Source organism: Typopeltis vanoorti, chromosome 25, assembly GCF_054136105.1.
Source record: "Typopeltis vanoorti isolate ZY-2024b chromosome 25, IOZ_Tvanoo_1.0, whole genome shotgun sequence".
NCBI lineage: Eukaryota > Metazoa > Arthropoda > Arachnida > Uropygi > Thelyphonidae > Typopeltis > Typopeltis vanoorti.
The window spans coordinates 66987708-67013484 of NC_143573.1; the positions used below are offsets into that span (position 1 = coordinate 66987708).

General features: G+C 37.7%; 1 protein-coding gene across 1 annotated transcript in view; it reads left to right on the forward strand.

The window, feature by feature from the left end:
- Positions 1-1140: 1140 nt before the first annotated feature.
- Positions 1141-25777, forward strand: part of LOC150092815 (protein-lysine N-methyltransferase SMYD4-like) — a 365428-nt gene continuing 340791 nt past the window's right edge. The window contains exon 1 of the mRNA XM_090414288.1: positions 1141-1280. Within this exon, the coding sequence (XP_090270414.1) occupies positions 1141-1280 (140 nt within the window). The remainder of the gene's footprint in view (positions 1281-25777) is intronic.

Here is a 25777-nt window from a genome sequence, read left to right on the forward strand (position 1 = left end):
GGTACAAACGTTCTTTCTAAACCAACTTATTATATGAAAATGAAACATGGATCATAAAAAAGAAGAATGAATAATGGATTCAACACCAGAAAATTTTCATAAAATCAGCTGGATATATTAAGTGGGACCATAAAACAGTTGAAGAAATTTTGCAGTCCCTTAATATAAAACCAATTACCCACTTTCCAAGTAAATATGAACAAAAATGGTCAGAACATCTAAATCTAATGGACAATAGCTGACTGCCAAAAATATTGTATTGATATATACTAAATGGAAAAAGAAGAAGTGAAAGATCAAGGAAGCAATGGCATGAGACCAGAACAAGCCGCCTGGCCTAAAATCCATAATAGGGAGGAGAAGAAGAATGTGAGTCACAACCATGAAAGATTGTAAACTTATTGCATTAGGACTGTGGGACTAAGAATTAGATAGCCGAAATTCTTGCTCCAGAGAATAAACATGGAACTTTTTAAAGCCTCTTCAGACATGAAGTAAGCGGAGTGTTGGTGTTAGCCCCTGCGACGAAATGTATTTGCCATCTAAATTCCTAATTCTATCAACAAACATCCTTGCCCACAATGGGATTCTAACACAAAGCTTATAGGTTTAAGGGCGTAAACATTGTGCATTCTTTTAAGCAGGCCAGTAACTAATATGTACTTGTCAGTTTCCCCACATAAATCTAATCAGGGTCCACAACTGCTACCTTCAGGTTGTTGAAAATGTTCATCGCTTCTGTGAGACACCACAACTTTTTTTTTAACGGACGCCTGAAGCACCATGAACTATGTTTGATATTAGGGTTCATCCAGGTCATTAATGGAATATAGATGTCATTGTCTCGTTGTTGGAGATAATCAGTATAGTTTTGAAATTATGTTCATAAAAAACGTAATTGTCTCTATATATTTTCATTCTTGCCCATAAAAAAAAAATCGTATGGTTGAAATTCCACGCGGTATATATTCATAAGCGTACATTTAAGCGTTTCAATGTGCTGTTAATTAGTACAAAATAATTCAACTTTGATCCTATATTGCGAACTCTTCTGAATTGTGGGAAGCTTATCCTGACCTCTATTCCTTAACCTAGGCTTGATTTCTGTAAATTTATGCTAAATGCAGTGGCTGGAATGGGATGGCGACTTACACGTGTTGGCAAGATGTACTTGATGATATAACGAATCGTGTACGGAAAACGAAGGCTCTTTTAAAGTTTGCAAAACTAAAAACGAATGAAGATAGAGTAGAGTTTTGCATCAAGGACGATCTTACTAAGTATGCTATGCATGTAACATTTTTACATATTAAATGATACGATCCGCTTTCCCCAGTTTTATGCAGCTTTGCAGAGTTTACTGCCGAACTTCCGGCTTGCATCCTATGCATATCTTGCGAATACCTTCAGAAATTAAGATATGAATGAGTTGCTTTTCTCCATTTTTTTTTAAAAAGATTTTGTACGAAGAACATAAGCAAACATTTCCATGATTTATTAAAACTCCACAGAGGTAGGATTTTCTGAATCTGAGAAAGTTGGGAATTATAAATCACAGGACTGTTAATGTGATCATTTCACTAAAAATTACTATTATTCCAAGTGGTTTTTGACTTTATACCCTTAGTTGCCGTAGCCGTAATTTCAACCAGCGCCAGTAACTAAAAAAAGTAAACCACAGAAGTAAGTTCAAAAACGACAGTTATCACAACCCACTTGAGGATATAGGTATCAGGGATTACTGGATTTTATTATCTAATTCATGAGTCTTACTGGATATCATGAAAAATATTTCATTTTATTCATACCTCTGAGCCAAACAGGGACAATGACATTTTAAATGAAGATAAAAGTTTGCACAGTTTGTAAAGAATCATAGCTTCCAAATCGTTACCATTAATTCTTGGGACTATCCCTTTTGTAAGTGGATATGTGCCTTTTATTAATGACATCTTGAAGTCAAATGGTAGCATATAAATCCCCAGATAAAAAATGTTTCACAAAATTCAGATTCACATTTTTTGAAACCTGTAGAGGTGGGAATACTAATGTACTATATCAACTTGATTATCCCCTCCCCCCAGTAGGCTGACTGCTCATCTGATTACAAAGTTGCAAGAGGAATCTGCTCAACAGGAGAAGATACCAAAGTTTCAATAAGAAAAATTTGTTTTGGTTAACTTTGTGACATTCTCTGAAACTATTTAACAGGCTTGATTGACAAGGCTGATACATTCCTCATATCTAAGACTCTGTTAGAGTAGTTGTAAAATGGTAAAATTTTGTTTGCACTGAAATTGTTTCAGTATAAATATTTCGCTTTTAATTTCTTTGTTAAGGCATATATATATATATATATATATCTGGGGTTTGCAAAAATATATATATATATACATGTATGTTCTTTTTAAACTGAAAATATGTTAGTTTCTCTTAAGTTGAAAAAAATTAAACCAGTGAAATACCATTGCTATAAAAAATTATTGCTTACCTTCACCTCTCCCTCCCCTACCCTCCCCCTCCAAAAAAACAACAACACCTGAGACTATAGTTCATGGTGATGAAGAAATATTATATATCTGTTTGGCATGCTTTGGCCAAATTGCTTCAGTTCTGGCCTCATACATAGAAAGCTGGAAACTGTATAAAGTTTCTAGCCCTTTATGCATGTATCTTATGCATCACATTGTCAATATTGACAATGCCCTCAGGTTGGAAGGATTTAGTTTTGAATCTTGTCTAATATGAATAACCTTTATAAGGGCTTTTCAGTTGAAAGTGAGTTAGCTGGTTTCATATAGAGGCAACACAGTTTTTCCAGCTGGAAACATTTATTTTTCATCTCCCCAAATCAAGTCAAAAGAATATCTGGGTCATAGCTTTAGTTGCTTTACTAGTAATTTATAATAGCTGCAAAAACAATAATCCATCATCCAAATGAACCACTGTTAAACCTACCTCACTTCCATCCATTTCACTAAAAATAAGTGTTGTAGAATGTTGTAAACCCAGCAAACTTGTTTGAACAAAAGCTAGCAGGTTTTCAGAATTAATACATATGCACTTGAAATCATGGTGAGTGATCAGTATAAAGTGTTGCAAAGTTTGGGTATTTTAAAACGTGAAAGCAGTATTTGCTTGAAGCACTGACAAATTATGCTATGTATTTTGTTGTTTAATTGTTAGACTGGCTGAGTGAGTTTCTCTTCCAATGATTATGTGTTTGAATCCCGCTATGTGTATGTATGTTTGTGAATGCTTTCGTATTTCAGATGAATTTTTTTTTTACCTAGTGTTCTGACACTAGGTAAAAGCAAGATGGTGACCTGCCAGCATCTTGCTTATTACAGATGGAATGGACTTAAGAAGTTCCACATTGGCCTAATAGTGTATTGATTATCTAAAGGTTGCAAAATATAATAGAAACAGGTTGGACAGGCCACAAATTAAGCTACATGTTGTGGGTATTATTGATAATAACCAATGAACTGCAACCAAAGAGAGTAGAAATCCTACAGGCTAGTTGAAAAAAGCATATTTGAGGCCATCTGGTGTGAGAGAGTGGCCAGAAGAACAAAATACAGTTAGTTGCTATTATAGACCAGGGAATGTAAAGGATGATGGAGATAGTATGCATTTGTAAATAAGCACAAAGAGTGGAGGACAGGTAATTATTATTTCCTTCTTCCAACTATGGGAACACAGTTGGAAGAAGGAAAGGACACAAGGAAGGAAATGGAATTTATGCAGTTTCTAAGGAATAATTATCTGACGCAGCATGTGATGGAATGTACTAGGGATTTGAGAGTGCTAGATCTTGTAATTGCATCAGAGAATTTGTCCAAACCAATATGACTATATTGCCACCTTGGGAGGTGGCTAAATATCTGGAACTTTTAGTTAAGTGGGAGTATGTGCCAAATTATAAGGCTGGTAAGTATGACAGGCTTTGCTTGGATCAGTGCCATGGCATGTGAAACTGCAAGGGCTGGATGTTGATAGTTCATCTGCTATTACTTCCTATTCATGGGAAGTAATAGCAGATTGAATAACTGGAGTCAGGAGAATAAATCAAGTGGGAGTTAAATGGATGAATGGCATCATTGGTATTCATCACTGGAGCTGCAAAAAAAAAAGAAAAATTAAAGAGGAAGTAGAGAGGATCCAGAGGTGAGTGACCAAAATGGTAGCAGGTGTATGGAATGAACCTTATGAAGACCGGTTGAATTTGTGGGTTACAAAAATGGTTGACAGATGGAAAAGGCGTGATATGATTGAGACAATAAATTTAGTTTAATCCTTTATCCAAGTGTAAGCAAACAAAGTTTGCGCCTGAAGCATCTTCAGGACTGAGGCAACTCGTAAAGGTGGACCAAACTCTCATCACTCATTGTCTTGGTATCTCCCATAATGCAAAGTACATCTCCTTGCGGACATGCATTCAGGCAGTGTTTCCCAACCTTTTTGATGTTGCGGACCCTCTGTAGCAAATGTTAATTCGCCGCAGCCCTCATAAAATCCAAAATATTTTTTGTATTTTACATACAAAGATGAAGTAATAAATTATAATTTTACAACACTAAATGTATCATTTATGACAATGCAATACTGTTATAAATGGAGATATTCGGAAGAATATGAACATATCAATTAGGCCAGGTGTGAACAGCAGGTGTGAGTAACATGATAAGATAAAGTTTAATGAAAATAAACTATCCCGTGGACCTCCTCTGAATTACTCGCGGATCCCTGGGGGCCCGCAGACCACAGTTTGGGAAACACTGCATTAAAGGAAGGGCCACTACCCAGACCAGTTTCGACCTTTGTTTAGGTGAAGTGGGCTCTAAAAATTAGACGATCCCAAAAGATCGCCCAACTCAGCGTTGTTCCAATCAGTGACAGGCTCACCCCGTCACTGAGAAAACTTCTCACCATTGGCTCTACCTAGTGGCAGGTTCACCCCAACACAAAGCAGAGCCATAATCTCAGCGGTGGCCCGACTCAGAGACAGGCAAAAACCTATCCCCAAGCAGAGTTTCTCAGAGCCAGACCCGAACGTTTCGACCTATTGAGGTCTCGTCAGTGGGAGCCAGATCCCAATAAAGGTCGAAATCAGTCTGGGTAGTTGCCTTTCCCTTAATGCATAGCATTATACGTCTGCAAGGAGATGTGCTTTGCATTATGGAAGATACTAAGACCAGGAGTGATGACAGCTTGGTCCTTCTTTACCACGAGTTGCCTCGGTCCTGAAGATACTTCAGGCGCAATTCAACTTACTTTAATCCTTTATCCAACTTACACTTGGATAAAGGATTAAAGTAAATTTATTATAGTCTAACCAAGTGGGAAAAAACTTCCAACATGATTGAGACATACAAATTACAGAAGGATTTTTACAAGAATTTTTACAGGGGAAAATTTTCAGAACAGGTCTGAACACCCCCTTGAGGGTATATATCAGGAAATTTATGATGATAATATCTGGTGGTTAGCAGGTTGTCAGGATCAGATTCACTTAAAGACATAATATAACAAGGATCTGTGTTTAAGTTTCATGGATCTGGAAAAAAATATGACAAAGTGTGATGAGAAAAGTTGTTTTCTCTTCACACTTTGTGAAGAGAAAACACTTCACAAAATGCTACATTTATATAGTGTAAATGGGACGTTACATTGAGCAATGCATGATCTGTATTTGTGTTGTAAGTCATCGGTTAGAATTCCTGGAGTTACAGGTTTGATGTTAAATTAGGTGTGAGACAAGGATGCACAATATCTCCACTGTTATTCACCATCTATATGGAACACATTATGAAGGACAGTGTCATTAAACTTGATATGCAAATTGTAGATGTTAATATCACCTCTTTACTTTTTGCATACAATGCTATACTCCTAAATAAATCTAGTACAAGTCTTCAGGATCCCCTGACTAAATTGAGTAACTGTAATAAATTTAGGATAAAAATCAACAATAAAAAGACAGTGATAATAGGCAGAAACATCAAAAAACATCAACTGTCTCCTGAATGGAGAAAAGAAGTAAAACATTTTAGCTATTTAGACATGAATTTTAGTGAAGATGGCAAATTAAATGTGGAAATGGACCAGAATTAGCAAAGCTGATATGGTAGAAAGTCAACTGAATATTATGAAATAAGAGAGAAATTAGTTGAAGCACTAAACTAGCTGTATATAAGACAGTGCTCAAACTAATTTTACCCCTCCCCTTTCCTAATTAGCAGCAGTTGGGAAGGGGACTGAGGGGATGGAAGCACAAAGGGTTCTGAAATAAATGCACCTTTGGTGGGATTTTCTGTATCATATATATTGTTGAGAGGTAGTTACAAAGTTAACACTGGGGAATTATTTCGCTTGGTGAAACGGGGGGAAGGAGCAAGGACAAGGGGCCATCCCCGGAAGTTACGAAAGAAGCTGTGAGCAAGAGAGTGAGGAGTGGTTTCTTTGCATGGAAGGATGGTTGAACTGTGGAATTCGTTGCCTGAGATGGCACAATTTTGAATAATCCAGCTGTGGTTGCACAGTAGCATGGTTTTGTTAAGAGGAGATTAGTTATGACAAACCTGTTTACTTTTTTTTTTTATAAAGAAGTCTTGAAGTGATATGTTATTTGGATTTTTGTCAAGCTTTTGATAGCATTTCACATCAGAGCCATCTGGTTAAAATACACCAAATAAGTGTTGATGATCATCTAATGAGATGGACTAGAAACTGCTTGACTGATAAGTGTTGATGATCATCTAATGAGATGGACTAGAAACTGCTTGACTGATAAGTGTTGATGATCATCTAATGAGATGGACTAGAAACTGCTTGACTGACTGATGAGAGGAAGTGATGTTTAGGGCTAAGTTCTTCAGAGAACTATGTTATTAGGAGTAAGGTATGGTACTACTAGAGTATTCAGTATTAGGACCATTGTTGTTTAACATATTCATAAATGATATTAAAAGTTGAATTTCTGTATTTGCTGATGATGTAAAGCTGGGAAGTGTGGGATATCAGTATAGCCAATTGTTTGGATGATATGAGTTCTTTACAAGATGATCTTAAAACATTGGCAGAATGGACAGGAAGATTAATATTATTAAGCATGAGCTAAAGAAGGAAAAAATGCTGTGGTGGGTATATAAGGAGAAATGTGACCAGCAAAATCATGAGCAGTACAAGGGTCAGGAAAGAAGAGTGACCAGTATGGTAATGAAGGCAAAATCAGATTATGAGAAGAAACTAGCTGAGCAGACCAAGGGAAATCCGAAAGAGGTCTTTCTCTGTATGCCAAGTAAGAGTAAGAATGACTATGCAAGAATAACCTTAGTGAGTGATGATGATCACTAGGTGACAGAAAAAGATAAAATAATTGAGCATTTGACTAAGTGACCACTTTGCAATGATGTAACATACAAGTGAGGTTAATGATGTGACAGAGACATATGGGAACAGAGATAGATGAATTGGAGGTTCTTGGGGTCTTACAGAATCTCAATGTGAATACAGCTGTTGAATTAGATGGGATATCAGTGTGGGTTATGTGAGAATGTGTAAGGGAACTGTCAATGCCTCTGACTAGGTTCTTTAAGTCTCAATTCTGGTAGAGTTTTAAGGAAGTGGAAAGAGGTTCTAAGACTTCAGTAGCAAATTATAGACCAATCAGTATCTCAGGCATGGTGGTAAAAGTGCTGGAAAAATTGGTCAGAAAGAGAATTCAAGAATGGGTGGATAAAAATATGATACTGTATGAAGGGTAGCATGGCTTTGTGAAGGGTTAGTCAAGCCTTAGTAATTTGTTAACTTTGTATAATAGAGTAAAAGCAGGGCTGGATAAAGCAAATGGCTACATGATGATTTTGCTGAATTTTGCAAAGGCATTTGACAGAATACCACAAGGAACTCTGTTATGCAAATTAGGACAAATGGGATATGGATATGACATTATGTGGATAAGAGGGCAGCTGCTGAACATATCAAAATGTGGTATACGAAGGGGAAGAATCGAGGTGAAAACAGCTAACTAGTGTGTACCACAAGGTGTTGGTCTTGGAACCATTGCTGTTTAATTTGTACATAAATGATATAGGAAATATCATTTATGTCTTGGAACCATTGCTGTTTAATTTGTACATAAATGATATAGGAAATAACCTGAAAGGAAATATTCAATTGTTTGCTGATGATGCAAAATTAGGTAGAGTAACAGTTAATTAGAGCGATGTGGAGAGCTTGCAGGATGATTTAAATAGACTGTCAGTATGGGCAAAAAATAATGGGTGTCAGCTTAATGTGGAGAGTAAAAGTTTTGGGATAAATAGATTACAAGCTGTGTATCATGTTGATGGCACTGCACTCTAGGAAATTGATGAAGCTAGAGATTTAGAGGTGGTTTTTAAAGTTTAGAGGATATATTTCTAAAGTTGCTAAGGTAACTTATAAGATTACGTATCTGTTGAAGAACACATTAACAAATAGAGATAAGGAAGTTGTTATTCTTCTTTATAAGGCTCTGATATGTCCACATCTGTATTACTGTGCTCAATCCTAGTCTCCTGGATTTCTTGAGGATGAAGTGGTGGAGAAGACCCAGAGGCTACTGACCAAGATTGGTGAGCGTCTGTGGAATGTTCCCTCTGAAGATAGATTGAGGATTGTGGATTGCAGAAGTTAGTTGATAGTAGAAAAAGAGGAGTGGGTATGATAAAGACATTTAAGTTGCTTAAAGGGTTTTATAGGATTGATGCAGGGAAAATGTTTCAGCACTTGGCTGGAGGGGCCAGAACAAGGAGTCATCCCTGGAAGTTGAATAAAGGTGTGAGGTGTGGTTAATAGGGGTGTGAGGACTATTTTTGCTTGTAGAGTTGTGAATGAGTGAATTGGGTTGCCAGAGTCGGTTGTGAGGGTTTTGTCTATTAATGGGTTCAAGGAGCGGTATGATAGATTGTGTGGATAGTTTGGGTCTCCCACGACGAGTCTTTGGATTCCATGGAGGTGCCCGAATAATAGTAATGATTACTTGGCTATTGAAGAATCCACTAACAAATAAAGATAAGAAAAGTATTATTCCTCTTTATAAGGCCTTGATACATTCACATCTGATTACTGTGCTCAGGTTCTGGTCCCCTTGGTTTCGTGAGGATGAGTGAGTGGTGGTGGACAGGATTCAGAGGCAAGCAGCCAAGATGATGAGTGGTTTGTGGAACATTTCCTATTAGGACAGATTGAAGGTGTGTTTACCTCAGAATTTGGGTGATAGGCAAAAAAAGAAGTGATAATAGAAGCATTTCAGTTAGTGTTTTATAAGATTGATGCAGAGGAAATGTTTCAGTACTTAGCTGAAACATTTCCCCTGATGTCACAAAATGTTACACCCAAGGTAAAAACACTTTCTACATCTTTCTCTCATTCAGAGATTTTTATTAAGAAGGTCAAGCACCTTTTGTCTACTTGTATATGAGATGTGACTTCCACATTACTTCAACCTTGGTATCTCTCCCGGTTCCGGCTCCCACTTGAAGAGACTTAAATAAAGGTTGAAACCTGTCTGGGATGTGGCCCTTCCCATTATGCATTGCATTATACATGCCTGAAAGGGGTGTGCTTTGCATTATGGGATATGTACTAAGGCAAGTGATATGAAGTCATTTAGCCTCTCTATACAAGTAGCTCAGATGTGAATATATTTCACTTGCAAAACTTTGTTTTCTTACTTGGGACGAGGAATAAAGCCAAATATAAAATTTCTTGGTATCTTTAACATATATGAACAGCAGGAAGCAGGAGAACAATATATTTTTATCTGAACTAAAGGAGGTGCCAGATCATCTATTGCCAATATTCATCATAGAATATGCAGCTGCAAACGCAGTGAGGAGTCAGAAATGAAGGACAGACACGGGTTTCCAGAGTGACATTTATTGGAGATCATTACAACAAATGCTCAAATGTTCACCCACCAACATTGATACATGCGGCACAATAGCGGAGTAGTGATTGGCATACCTGCTTGTAAACACTGCGCTTGTTGCGCACATCGCCGGCTGCGACGGACAGTCGGGCTACCAGATCCTCCGTGGACTGCACGGGCGTCTTGTACATGACACTCTTCGAATGTTCCCACAGAAAGAAATTGAGACAAGAAAGATCGGGCGATCTGGGGGGGGGGGGCACAGGATGAGACCACCGCGCCCAATCCATCGGTTCCCAAATGTGGCATTAAACGTCCATGCTGAAATGGGCGGGTGCTCCATTGTGCTAGAACCACATATGGGAGTGGACGGTGACTTGAACATCCTGAAGCAATTCTGGCAAAACTTCTTTCAGAAAAATACTGTACGTTCGCCCATCGAGGCAGTCCGGCAGTAGGTAGGGTCCAATTAAGTAGTCATGCACGATCCCCTCCCAGAAAATGATGGCCAGCCGTTGCTGGTTCGACTGTGGATCTGTACCATGCGGGTTCTGGGCCGCCCACAAATGCACATTATGGACATTGACTATGCTTTCATGTGAGAAAGTTGATTCATCTGTAAAGAGCACATGAGCGGGGAAATCGAGCTGTACGACACTTTGCTGCAGGAACCAGGTGAAATGCATGTGCAGGGAATAATCAACAGTTGTCAATGCCTGCACTTGCTGCAAGTGATAGGGGTGTAGCCCTTCTTCATGTAAGAATTTGTTGTTTCAAGGATACTTGCAACATAAGACTGAATGATATAATCACGTAATCACAAGAAAGATATTTATTTAACCAAATATTTCGGTCTGGAAATAGCAGACCATCGTCAGTGGTATTACAAGAACAGTTTAAAAAATACAAGCTGGAATACTAACAATAGATCGTTAAAATTAGAACACGCTGTGTGATGTTATATCACTAAGTATGAAACGGAATATTTTGAAGTAGAAACATGATTGAATTTGCTATTTAAAAAAAAAAAATTAATTAACTAGTAATCTTGATTAGACTTTCCCAGATTTTTGATATAGATATACAGTCATTACGATTCAGGTTGGGGCGATGGAGCAAGGCCTCCACGCTTTCCTTGAACAAACGTTTGAACCTATAACGGGATCTATGTAAGAGGCGAGTCCTGGACCAAAGGATGCTGTGGTCAGTTTCAATCCTGTGTTGAGCTAATCCAGACTTTTCAGGTTTGTTGTGAAGAATGGATGATTGATGTTCTTGGATTCTTTTTTCAAGAGAACGTCCGGTTTGTCCAAAATAAGAGGGATCACAGTTGCACGGAATTTGATAAACTCCAGGAAGAGATAAAGTTGAGCATTTGTCTTTAGGAGAAGGAAAATGAGAAGACAATTTGTTAATAGGTGAATACGTAGTTGTTAAATCATGTTTCTTTAAAATTCTTGCGATAGGTTCTGAAATACTGGAGATATAAGGAATAGGCAGCATCCTTTGGTCCAGGACGCGCCTCTTACATAGATCCCGTTATAGGTTTGAACATTTGTTCAAGGAAAGCGTGGAGGCCTTGCTCCATCGCCCCAACCTGAATCGTAATGACTGTATATCTATATCAAAAATCTGGGAAAGTCTAATCAAGATTACTCATTAATTTTTTTTTTTTTTTTTTTTTTTAAATAGCAAATTCAATCATGTTTCTACTTCAAAATATTCCGTTTCATACTTAGTGATATAACATCACGCGGCGTGTTCTAATTTTAACGATCTATTGTTAGTATTCTAGCTTGTATTTTTTAAACTGTTCTTGTAATACCACTGACGATGGTTTGCTATTTCCAGACCGAAATATTTGGTTAAATAAATATCTTTCTTGTGATTACGTGATTATATCATTCCTTCTTCATGTAGTACTCACCAGACACTGTTCTGATGCACACCCAGATCATGGGTGTGCATCAGAACATATGCAGCAGATCACGTGCTTGTACCTGGGTTATCTGTCACCACACACAAGATGTCTTCATTCATAGCTGGTGTTCTGACCATCCGTGCTCGTTCGGCATCATGTCGACTGACGTGGAAGGTGCCTGCCTCACACAGCTGACGGTGCAGTCGTGCAAACATTTTATGATCGGCACACGCCACATAGGATATCGCTCATGGTACAGTCTTTGCGCCTCTCTACCATTGCCCTCAGCTACACCGTGCATTAGGTGCATATCGGCTTTTTCTGCATTCATAAACTGCTCCATCTCGTGTCTGGTCGATGCTGAGAATCCTGGGGTTTGTCCAATCCAGTGCTTTTAAGCCAAGCCTCCTTGTCTGTTCCCCCTACCAGCACTGGGCTGCATTTATGGCTGAATATTCTATGACGCATATTGGTGGTTTCGGTGTGTACTACCATCCCCTTCACGTTTGGGCCATGAATTCAGGGTGCCCTGTATATTTATATATATATAATATGGTGAAATCTTTTTTGCACCTTGGTTCTATTATATATTAAAGATGCTAAGAAATTATACACGTGGTTTTAATCCTTTACCCAAGGAAGCAAAACAATGTTCTGCATATGAAATATATTCACGTCTGAGCTACTTGTATATAGAGGCTAATGACTTCACATCACTTGCTTTAGTATGTATTCCATAATGCAAAACACACACACCCTTTCTGACATGTAAAATGCTTTGCATAATGGAAAGGGCCACTACCCAGATCAGTTTTGACCTTTATTGAGGTGTCATCAGTGAGAGCAAGACCTGGGAGAGATACCAAGATTGAAGTAATGAGGAAGTCATTTATATCATAAGTAGCCAAGAGGTGCTAAACCTTATTAATAAAAATCTCTGTCTGAAAGAAAGATGGTGAAAGTTTTTATTTTTTTACCTTCGTTCTACTATACATTAAAGATGCCAAGAATTATATACTTTGCTTCCTTGGGTAAAGGATTAAAACCACTTTCAACGTCTCTCTCTCTCATTCAGAGATTTTTATTAATATCTAGCACCTTTGCTGTCTCCCTGCCTTGTAAAGCTGACTGGTTTTACACTGGTTATGTTGATAATACAGGTCTCGTCAGAAAATTGAAATGAAGATGTTGGAAGTAGAGCTCTTCTATTCCTTGTGTATGTGTATCAACATCATCAGCCACTGTCAGTCCACTACTGGATGAAGGCCTTTTCAAGATTACTCCAAAACTGTCTGTCCATGGCTCTCCTTTCCGATGTGACTCCTGCAAATCTGATATCATCAATCCACAGTGATTTAGGTCAGCATTGTGGCCATTTTTCCTCTCGTGGATCCATTCATGTACTTCTTTTGTCCATTGTTGATCTTGTCTTTGAGCAATATGCCCAACCCATTGCTACTTCAGATGTTTGACTCTTCACATGATGTCACAGACTTTGGTTTGATTTCTTATCCACATATTCCGTTTGTAATCCAGTTTTGTGATACCAAGCATACTTCTTTCCATACTAAATTGTGGTGTTCTTTAATTTTTGAATTTCCTTTGCCTTTAGTGTCCATGCTTCACAGCCATATGTCAGTATAGGAAGAATACATTGGTTAAAAACTTTTCTCTACAGGCGTAATGGTAGTTGGCTTTTGAATATTGAATGTAATTTTCCAAATGCTTTCCACCCAAGCATTGTGTATTTTTTAATTTTGCCCATGACATTTTGTTCCATCGATATCTTTTGTCCTAAGATCTACTTGTTTATTATTATTATTACCCCAAGACCTCATGGAGTCAAAGACTCATTTGGGAGGTCCTTATATTACACACACCTCTCATCATACCGTGTCTTAAACACACTCACACTCCTTGCAGACACCACACTCTCAGGCAAAGCATTCCAATCATTCACAGCTCTGCACGAAAAAAACCTGCCTCTCACTCCCATACTTGCACCCTCTTTATACAGTTTCCAGGGATGACCTCTAGTTCTCCCCTGATCTCCCACTATTCTCTATAGAACTTCTCCACCATTGATCTTATAACAACCCCTTACCAACTTGCAGGTCTTTATCATATCTCCCCTCTTCCTCCTGTCCACCAGACTCTGCAAATTACATCTTCTCAATCTTTCCTCATACTCGACATTCCAGAGGTCAGAAACTACCTTAGTCTGTCGCCTTTGCACCCTTTCCAACATCTCTTCATCCTTCTGAAAACTGGTGACCAAATCTGGGCACAATAGTTCATGTGTGGCCTAATCAAAGCCTTATACAACGGAACAAGAATCTCCCTACTTCTACACATCAGTGGCCTCCTCATCATTCCCAGAAGCTTTTGTGTTGCCTTCACAATTTTGACGATGTGTCCCCTAAATTTTAGATCCTTATCCACTATCACCCAATGATCTCTTATTTCCTCTACCTCCAACAATATATTCTCACCAAGCATAAATTCTGCATCCCATCTTTCTTTTCCAATTTTAAACCTTACATTTTGCAACATTGAACTCGCATCCCCATTTCCGTGTCCAATCACTCAGTTTATTCAAGTCTTCTTGTAAGGCCACAACAACATCTTCACTACTCTTTATGGTTCATCCCAACTCTGCATCATCTGCAAACAACTGAATATCTCCATCCAAATCTTCGCCAATATCATTAATATACAAGTTAAACAGCAATGGAACTAAAACAGACCCCTGAGGCACTCCACTAGTGACTTTCCTTTTCCTGGATATCGCTCCCCCATACATAACTTGTTGATACCTATCAGATAGCCAGTCTACAATCCAATGAACCAATCTAATATCCAACCCCATCTGCTCTAGTTTGAGTGTCACCCTATCATGAGGTACTCTATCAAAAGCCTTTGCGAAATCCAAGTATATTACTGTGTATCCTTTTCTTCTGTCCAAGGAAGCAGTCACTTTATTGTAATAAGTAAGTAGATTACTAAAACATGACCTCCCTTTAGCAATTCAATGCTGTCCATCAAAGATAATACCATTGTTGTCAACCCAACTCTGGATCCTAGTTCTCACAAGCTTCTCCGACAACTTAACCACAACACCTGACACACATATATAGGCCTATAGTTTGATGCTTGAGTTTGATCACCTCCTTTATGAAGTGGCACACTCTTGCCCTCCTTCCACTCCTTAGGAACTTGACCAAGTGCAAGACTCGTATTAAAAAAATATGGCAAGGCAGTTGTCAACTCCCTGGCACGTGGTGATATATTATCAAGTCCCACAGCCTTATTTATATCTAGTTTACTGAACTCCCCAAACACCTCTTGCTCACTTACAGTCAGTCTCTCCTCCCAACCATCAACTGCTCTCAAACTCTCCATGAAGTCACATTCACAAGATTGAAAGATCTTTATGAACTGCTCATTAGGTATCTCCACCACACATTCTGCAACAGCTGTCTCCAATTAGTGTCATCCTTCCATAATCATTCTTTCTTTTGCTGGTTACATATCGAAAGAACTCCCTAGGATTCTTTTTGGCTTCATTAGCTAACTGCTGTTCATACCTCTCTTTAGCTACTCTCACCAACCAAGTCACCCTCCTTGCTTGGTCTTTGTAGACCTCATGAAATTGGCTATTTCCACTTCTCTTATGCTGCCTCCACAATGCCCTTTTTCTCTGTATCGCATACTTAATCTCTTTATTCATCCATCTCACACCTACCTTATTTAACCTTCTCACCCTTGGAATACATTTAGACATTGCATCTATTAGATAGTTTTTGAAAATCCCCCAAGCTGCATTGATCTCTTTTCCAGCTAACTCCTCATTCCACGCTACACCCGCAAGCTGTCTCTAGCTCTTCATAATCATCCCCCCCCCCTTGTAGTTCCACATATATCCTTTTTTCACAGGGGTCCTTGCACTGCTGGCAACCACCCAGGTAATCACCTCATGGTCACTCTCACCAATTGGTGGATGATTTGACACCTCATTTATAATTACATCCTCTGATGAGATGACCAAATCCAAGACCCTTAATCCTCGTGTGCCCTCTGTTGCATAGTGTCTGAGGTAGTTATCCCTCAAAAACTCAAGAAACTCATTTTCTTTATTTCCAATTGCTATCTCATCATTCCAGTCTATATTGCCATAATTAAAATCACCCATAATGATCACCCTTTTCTTATTTGCTTGGCTAATTTGACTATACATTTCACTATCACCACCATCTACATTACCTGGTCTATAACAACATCCCACCAAGTATTTGATTCCATTCACCTCTATCTCACACCATACTGCCTCAAAACCACTGGCATATTTCCGTCTTGCATCTTTACTTTGTATTGGCATAACTCTTTCTCTGTCATCAATAGCACTCCCCCCTCCCTTTTTACCCCTTCTATCCTCACGAAACACATCATACCCTTCCATCTCTATTCCTGTCAGGATGTCATCCTCTTCCAACCATGTCTCACTTATTTCGACAATCTTTGGGTGAACAGACACAATTAATGCAACCATTTCATCTGCCTTGTTTCTTATACTTCTAGCATTTGTATACAAACACAACAGCTCATTTCTGGATCTGCAGCTAATTCCACTGATACCACTCACTTGATGTGATCTCTCCATGCTCGACTGGGGCCATTTCCCTTTCTGCTTATTCATTTTAGAACCCTTTTCAATTCCAACTGTTTCCTCTTGATCCCTGGTCATCCCATTCCTTTCCTGCCTACACATGCTCTCACCTCCTCTTGGAGAATCCACCTTTCTCACGCTGTGTACCCCTGTCCACCCTGAGCCTCCCCGTTTCCCTGCTCCTCTTGCAGGTAAACGGGGTGTTTACTTGTTTACTTTCATCATTATTGATTTTTATTATTTCTGGTTGGACATAGCTATTGAACATAACTTGGATCTTCTTTAGGTTTATCTTTAGGCCAGCTGTTTTGCTAGCAATTTGGAATTCATGGATATGCGTCTGTAATTCATGCACAGTTGAAGTAAAGATAACTATGTTATCTGCAAAGTGTAAATGGCTTAAAAGGCTTCCATTTATCTTCAGACCCTTCCCAATCAAGAAGTTTGAATATTTCTTCTAAGCATGCTGTGAATAATTTTGGAGATATTGTGTCACCCTGTCTTATACCTCTCTGTATTTCCACAGTAGAGATGTTTCCATTGAAATGAATTGCTGCTGCTGTGGCATAGTGTATGCTGATTTGATAGTCCTGATGTATGGCTCCACCACTTGTTGGTTTCGTAATGCTTTAAGTATTGCACAAGTTTTTACTAAATCAAAGACTTTCTCATAATCAATAAAACCAAGACATAATGGTAACTGATATTCATTACACTGCCTTTCGATAATCTGTTGTACAACTTAAATATGGTCCATTGTACTTTAGCCACTTCGAAAGCCTGCCTGTTCTTTTGGTTGTACTAGGTCTAGAGTCATAGACCTAGACCAAGACTTTTGTAAACCACTGATAGTAGATTGATGGTTTGGTAGTTTGTCAAGTCTTCTACTTCACCTTTTTTGTGGTTTTTATGGTATCCTTCTTCCATATTCTTGGTACATAATTTTTCTTCAGACATAAGGTAAATAGTTTTACTAAAATTTTGTAGATCATTTCTCCACCTGCTTTTAGAAGTTCAACTAGAACTCCATACTTACCTACAGCTTTTCCATTTTGCAAGCTTTGGATGCTCCATATAACTTACTCTGGTAGAACCTGTGATACTTCAGCTATTTCTTAGTTGTCTTCTTTTTCATTTAATTCATCATCTTGGTATAATACTGAATAAAATTCTTCAATTCTTTTCTACCTCTGGTTATGGTCCCATTTTGTAGTTTGACTGCAACCATCTGTTTATTGCTGTTTGGCTTTTTTGAGACTATGGTTGTTTTCAATTGCTTGTTGTATGAATTTACAATTGAATTTTCTTATTTCTTCCATGCTATGTTTTCTGATTGTTTTGCACAATTCAGTGTATTCAATTTTATTCTGTAAGTTATTTGATTGTTTCATTTCTCTTTGTTTCTTCAGAAATTTTGCCTTGTTTCTGTTTTGTGGTACCAGCGATTTCAAATGAGCATTGTAAAATGTTTTGGGTAATAATGTCATTACTTTCTGATGGATCAGCATTGTCATCTATAATAAGATTTTAAATCTGTTGTTTAATTCATGTTGGAATACATCTTTTTTAATGTTGAGTTTGTGTACATCTATGTTTTGGTTTGATTTTCGAAACATTTTAATTCCTTCTTTTTGGCAATTTGTCTGAATCTTACTGTGTACCATACTATGGTCACTTCCAATGTTGAAGGTGCTTATAACAGAACAGTCTTGAAAGATGTTATTCTTATTGCTGAGGATAATGTCAATTTCACTAGTTTTTCCATTTGGACTTTTTCATGTCTACTTCCTGTTTTTTTTTTTTCCTTTTCTTGAAAAGGAATTCATGATGTACATGTTTTCTTTTTCTGCAAATTCTATTAACCTTGCTTCTCTATCATCTCTCATTCCTTATCCAAAATTTCCCATTGAGCTAAATATATATATATATATTGAACATTCATTTTTTTAAAGGAAAATAAAACTGAGAATTACAGAAGAATTCTCTAAGTCTTCATGGTACGATTTAAACAAGCATACTAAAGAATATCCAAAGAAAACTAGTGAAAGAGAAGCTTGGGCAGAATAAGCTGGATTCAGTGCAGGTTAGTTGATAGAAGTTGTCAAGAGAAAAGCTGTTCAAAATTGCTACAGTTATGTGGTGTAAGACAAAGTGACTGATGTCTCTTCTGTTATTCATCTATGTGGTTTACATTGCATTATGAATAAAAATGCCATTAAACCTTATATTACAATTGGAATTTTTAAACTCAATTTTTTTTTGCAAGTTCTTATACTTGAAATAAATTTAGTACAGACCTTTAGAACTTGTTAAATTGAATATCTGCTGTAGAAAATATTGTTTAAATATGAGCAATAAAAAGGCAGAATCCTCAAAAATAGGCAGGAACATGGACATCATCAACTGCATTCTCAGTGGAGAACCTACAAAATTTTCATTTAAAACATTTCAGCTGTTTAGGCACAGGTTTTGGTGGAGATTACAGATTAAATATGGAAATAGACATCGGAATCTGCTTAACTCTTCATGGCTCTTCGCAAATTTTCATTCATCTTCATAACACTATTCAAACTTTTTCCAGTATTATTAACACATAAGTTCAACAGGCCTAAAATAGACCTTTAAGGCATGTTACTAGTGACTTCTCTTTTTTTTTGTGATATCACTCCACATATATAACTTGCTGATACCTATCAGGCAGCCAATCTCCAATCCAGTTCACTAATTTACCATCCAACTCCATTTGTTTGAGTTTAATTACCAACTTGCCATGCAGCAGTTGATCAGAGCCCTTTGCAAAATCTAAATATCCACATATATGTGCATTTCCTTCGTTAAATTTATTTGTCACCTGGTAGTAATAAGTAGGTTTCTAAAACACAATCTTCCTTTAGAAACTATGCTGCTTTTGTCAAACCAGTTCTGAATTTTGGTCTTTGCTAATTTCTCTAACACTTCAACAACTCCAGACATGCAGATTATCCTATACAAAAAGTCTTATCACCTTCCTTATGAAGAAGATCAGTTTTGGCCTCTTTCCACTCCTCTGGCATTGGCCTAATCTAAGACGCATGTTAAAGAGGTATGTCACACATAAGATGACAGAAAAATTGGGTTTAATAGGTTGGAGATTTTGATATAAACTGTTAGCCTAGTAGTTTCACCATGTTAAATGATGGCTTCTTCTGGGCCAGATAAATCTACACATAACTTAAAAACAAAAATGAGCTTAATTACGAATTAATGCATAACTGAAAGATGAAAAAATATCAATTCATAGAAACCATTACACAAATATTGGAGTGTGGATGTTAGCACTTGATCAGTCATTGTTAAGCAGGTGCGTCCTATAATTGGCTGCAAAGTTGAACTCTGATGCGTTGAGAGATCTTATTAGTGATTTCCAGATGTCGCAAAGGATCATGACAGAAAATTCTTGTGTTGGTGAAAATTCTACTATTTTCACCAACACATCAGAGTTCAACTTTGCAGCCAATTATAGGACATACCTGCTTAACAATGACTGACCAAGTGCTAACATCCACTCATTTGTGTAATGGTTTCTCTGAATTTGATATTTTTTCATCTTTCAGTTATGTATTAATTCGTAACTTAAGCTCGTTTTTGTTTTTAACTGTTATGTGTAGATTTATCTGGCCCAGAAGAAGCCACCAGCTAACATGGCGAAACTGGTAGGCTAATTGTTTGTATCCAAATCCTCAATGTATTAAACCCAATTTTCTGTCATCTTATGTAATATATAGTGGTAAAAAAAAAATTTTTTTATCGAGATATGTCACAGTTAACTGCCTGAAACATTCTCTCAAAGCACTGGGATATATCAAGCCATATAGCTTCATTAACATCAGCCTTATTGATTTGAACATTGAAGAACATAAGTAGAAGCAAGGAATTTATCCCTCTTTACGATGCTTTGACACAACTACATGTGGACTACCATACAAATATTTAGTCTCTTGTATTTCTTGAATTGAGTTTACTCAATTACTCATATATTTCCTGCCCACTCACCATCAGTACCTTCTCTTTTCTTTCCCACTGCACTTAAGTTCTGCATGAATTCACATTCATGAGGATGAAATACCATTATGAATTTCTCATTTAATATTTCAACTGTATCCTCTGCAGTGGTTATCATTTTACAATTTTCACCAACCAAATTATCCTTCAATAATTATTCTTTCTTCTACCTGCTACATATTGAAAGAACTCCCTGGGATTAATTTTTGGCAGCTTACTGCTGCTCGTACTGCACTTTTGTTACAATTACACTTTTACCTATTTTCCTTACTATGTGAGTAACCTTCCTCATCTGCTCTTTGTACTACTCATGTAAAGGATTATTACCACTCATCTTGTGCTGCCACCTTCTACATTGCTTACTGCACTTCTTCATTTATTCATTCATTTCACATCTACCTTGCTTAATCTCCATCCAATTCCTCATTCCATAATATAGCAGCAAGTCTTCTCCTCAGTTTGTTATTATCTCTAGCCTTAGTTTCACATATATTACTTTCTTTCAGATGTCTTAATATTGCTGACCATTATCAGGGTTATCACATAATGTTCACACTCCCACCTGGGAGAAGATTTGACATCTCATTTATAATAGCATCCTCTGATTAGATGATTAAATCCATGATCCTCATAATGCTCTGTTATTTTTTTTGCCTAAGGTAGTCGGCTCTCAAAATCTTAAGAAATTCATTTTCTTTGTCTCCAAACACCACTGCCTCATTCCATTAGGTATTACCATAATTAAAATCAGCTACGATGATGATCATCCTTTTCTATCTCTAGGCTAATTTGTTTATACATTTCCTTCTCACTGTTGTCCACATTACCAGGTCTATATAAGCAATATCCAATTAAAATTCTGTTTGCCTCACATCACATCACCTAAAACCTCTGCCACTATATATCTCATTTTATTATTATCATCTCAAGACCCCCATAGAGCTGAAGATTCATCACAGGAAGTTCCTGTGTCATACACACAGCTCATCATACCATGACTTCAATACATTCAAATTTCCTGCAGACACCATACTCTTAGGCATTGTATTCCAATCATTCACCACTCTCCATGCAGAAATATCTTTCTTCTCACTCGTCCACATCCTTATACAGCTTCTAGGGATGACCTCTTGTTCTCCCACCCACATTTTATGAAAAACCTCTTCAGCATTAATCCACTAGCAACCCTTGACCAACTTATATGGTCCTATCATATCACCCCCCCCTTCCCTCCTCTTATCCACTAGACTACAAATTGCATCTTCTCAACCTCTCTTTTTACTCAACAATCCAGAAACTACCTTAATCAGTTATCTCTGGATCCTTTCCAATATTTCTCCATCCTTTTGAAAACCAGGGTGACCAAATCTGTGCATATGTGGTCTAATCAAGACCTTATACAATAGAACAAGAATCTCCTTACGTCTACAAGTCGGTGTCCTCAGCATCACTGCCAGAATTCGTTATGTTGTCCTCACAATTTTGGCAATGCGTCCTCTAAACTTTAGATCCTTATCTATCACCACCCCAAGATCTATTTCCTCCACCTCCAAGAATATTTCCCCACCAAGTGTGAACTCTGCATCCCATCTGTGTTTTACAAATTTAAAACCTTACACAGTGCAACATTGAACTGGTTATCCTCACTCCCATGTCTGTTAAATCAGTCTATTCAAGTCCTCTTGTAGCCACTACATCGCTCTCTACTTCTCATAGTTCTTTCCAGCTTTGTATCATCTGCAAACAACTGTATACCCATTCAAACCTTCCTCAGTATCATTTAACATACAGATTTTTAATCAGTTACAATTATCCAATTACAAGCAATTACTCTAAAACAGACCCGTGAAGCACACCACCTAGTAACTCTCCTATTCTGGGATAATGCTCCCCCATACACAACTTGTTGATACCTATCAGATAGCTAGTTTCCTATTTAATGTAATAATCTAATATCCAATCCTCTATGCTCCAGTTTGACTATCAACTTATCATATGGTACTCTATCAAAAGCCTTGCAAAATCTAATTATACTGCTGTATATCCATCTTCCTCGTCCAATGCAGCTCTCAATTGTAATAAGTAAGGAGATTACTAAAATATGACATCCCTTCAGCAAATCCGTGTTTTCCACCACTAGAATTCTACTGTTGTCAATCCAACTCTGGATCCTGGTTCTCGCTAACCCAACACTTTAATCACAACATTGACAAACATATAGTCCTATAATTTGCTGCTTGAACTTTTTTTTTGCTCAGTGTAAGACATATTAAACAACTATGCTAAAGCAAATATCAACTCCCTGGCAGATTCCCTCAAAAATACATAGTCCCATAGCCTCAACATCAAGTTACTCAATTCCACATATACCTCTTATTCACTCAGAGTCAGTCTCTCCTCCTCCTCATCTGCTGTTCTCAAATCCTGCATGATGTCATATTCATAAGGATGAAAGACCTTTACGAACTGCTCATTTAATATCTCAACTGTGCCCTTTTCAGCAGTTATCCTTATACCATTTACTGCAATCAGTGTCATCCTACCATAATCATTCTTTTTTCTGCTGGGCTACATATCAAAATAACTTTCTAAGGTTTTTTTTTTTTTTTTGCTTCATTAGCTAAGTGCTGCTCACACACCTTTGCCACCCTTACCAACCGAGTCATCCTCTCCTCCATAATGCTTTCTTCCTCTATATTGCATACTTCATCTCTTCATTCATCCATTTCACAGACCTACCTTATTTAATCTCCACACCCTTGGAATATACAGGGTGGCCATAAATTAACTTTCCCTCTTTGGAGGTATCTGTAGCTAAAATTAATACACAGAATGAGACCACATTTTATATTGAGACTTTCGAAGGCATGGGGAGATGAATTCTGCAAAAAAAAGATTTAGCACCAAAAGTCACCAATAGGGAAAATTTTGGCGCTGGCAGAGCCGAAAGCAGTTAAATATTTGCAGTAAATGCAGGTAAAAAGGATTATGCAAATTTTACTGTGCGTATGTGACAGCAGCGCCACCAATTCTACTTAAAAAGGGATTGGGAACGTTCAGGCAGTTATTCAAATGACTGACTAATTGTGCTCAATATGCATCCTACCTTGCCTCAGTGCTTTACTTGTTAAGTTGTTTTACCTTAAACAGTGCAATGCTGTAGCAGCCCTTTTGGAATTTAGAAGGCTTCATAACCTGCATACAGGTCCTATGTCAGCTGTAGCACTGAGAGCTATGATTAAGAAGTTTGAAGAAACTGGATCACTAGGAGTTAGACCTGGCAGAAGACTGGCAGGGACCAGTACTGGTCCAAGTGCTCGTGCCATAGCTCGCAAACTTGTTATGGCTTATGGTACAGTCTGGAAAATCTTACGGAAAATGCTTCACTTCTATCCGTATAAGTTCAGTCGTGTGCAAGCACTAACTACTACAGATTATGATAAGCGCATGATAAGCTAACGTTTCGTGCCAGAATGGAGGTCGACAGTGACTGATCTTGGAGAATATTGTGTGTGTGTGTGTGGGGGGGGGCTCATTTTTATCTGGATTGGTCGGTCAGCACTCACAATTTGCAGAATTTGGGCATCTGAACATTCCCAAGTGATCCAGCAAGTACCACTGCATTCTCCAAAAGTAACTGTGTGGTGTGGCTTCACAGCCGATTTCATAATAGGACCATACTTTTTTGAGCGTATTACCCCTACAGGTCCTGTAACCTGCTCCATTAGTGGAGAGATTTATCCACGAATGCTGGAAAATTTTGTTATTCCTGCATTGCAGAAAGACAATGTTTGGACTCCATAATTTTTATGCAGGGTGGAGCACGGCCACACATTGAACGTTCAGTACAGCGCCTTTTATGCCAGCATTTCAGATGAGAGAGGTTATCAGTCCGTTCTTTCTGATGGCATGGCTGCCTCGATCCCCGGACATCACTCCATGTGACTTTTGGCTGTGGGGGTATTTGAAATCTGTTGTGTATGTTGGTGGCGTTCCAACATACACAACTTTCAAGTTTCAAGACTTGCGTGTGTTGAAAGAGAACATAAAACAGGCTGTTATGAACATCCAACCCGACTCTTTAGGTTCAGCTGTAGAGCATGTCGCACATCGGATGCAATTTGTTGTACACAAGAAAGGTCAGCACATTGAAAATCGTGTATGTGGTCCAGGGGACCCTGATTCTGATGAATAAAACATTATTTCCTGTGAGTTCAATCACTACATTAATTTCTGTGTCTCTTGCAAGTTGTTGTTTTAGTTTAATTATTATTCTTATTATCATTGTAACACGCCACATATCCAGCTGGAATGAGTGATGTGGCTATCGCTTACACCGTCGAAATGTTATTATTCCATTTTATCTGCTTTTAATGTAATATTCCGCTTGTTTTTAATGTAATTATCTGCTAAAAACATTCCTCTCAAATATTATTGCATGTGCAATTGATGGAGCGCCAGCTATGACTGGTCGTCAGCTTGGATTTATAGCACATTTAAAAGAACCAGTTCCAAATATCTTTACAATTCACTGCATTCTTCTTAGACAGCACTTAGCTGCAAAGCATCGTAGCAGTAGACTACATATGACTTTGGATGATGTTATTAAAGCAGTGAATAAAATAAAATTCCAGTCACCGAATACCCATATTTTTCAGGAATTTTGCCATGTTAAATGAAGAAGAAAAATTTCAACTTCTTTTGCTTCACACTGAAGTTAGATGGCTCTCAAATGGAAACTGTCAACACTTGAGTGATCCCTACAATACTGTTTTGTATTTCCTTAATTCACATGATGAGAACATGTGTAATGTTCTAAAAAAGGAAAAGATTGACATCACATATCGTTCCAAAATTTTCACTAAATTAAATTATGTTAACATCAAAATTGCAGGGAAGCAACATAAATCTTATTAAAGCAAATGGAATGTAAATGCTTTTATCAGCAAATTAACATTTTACAAGTGGAGCATTGAAAGACAAAATTTTCTGCAGTTCCTAAGCCTACAAATAATAGATGATCATTTAATATTAGATACCTATTTGGATTGTTCTTGTTCCCATCTTCTGACGTTGAAAGAAGACTTGATGATCAGATTCAAAGACTTTGATGAGCTTGAAATACCCGATTGGGTCATAAATCCATTTCTTTCTGATGCCACTTCTATTCATCCAAATTTGTGCAAAGAATTTGACTTAAAAATAATTTTGAAGCTCAAATGCAATTTCA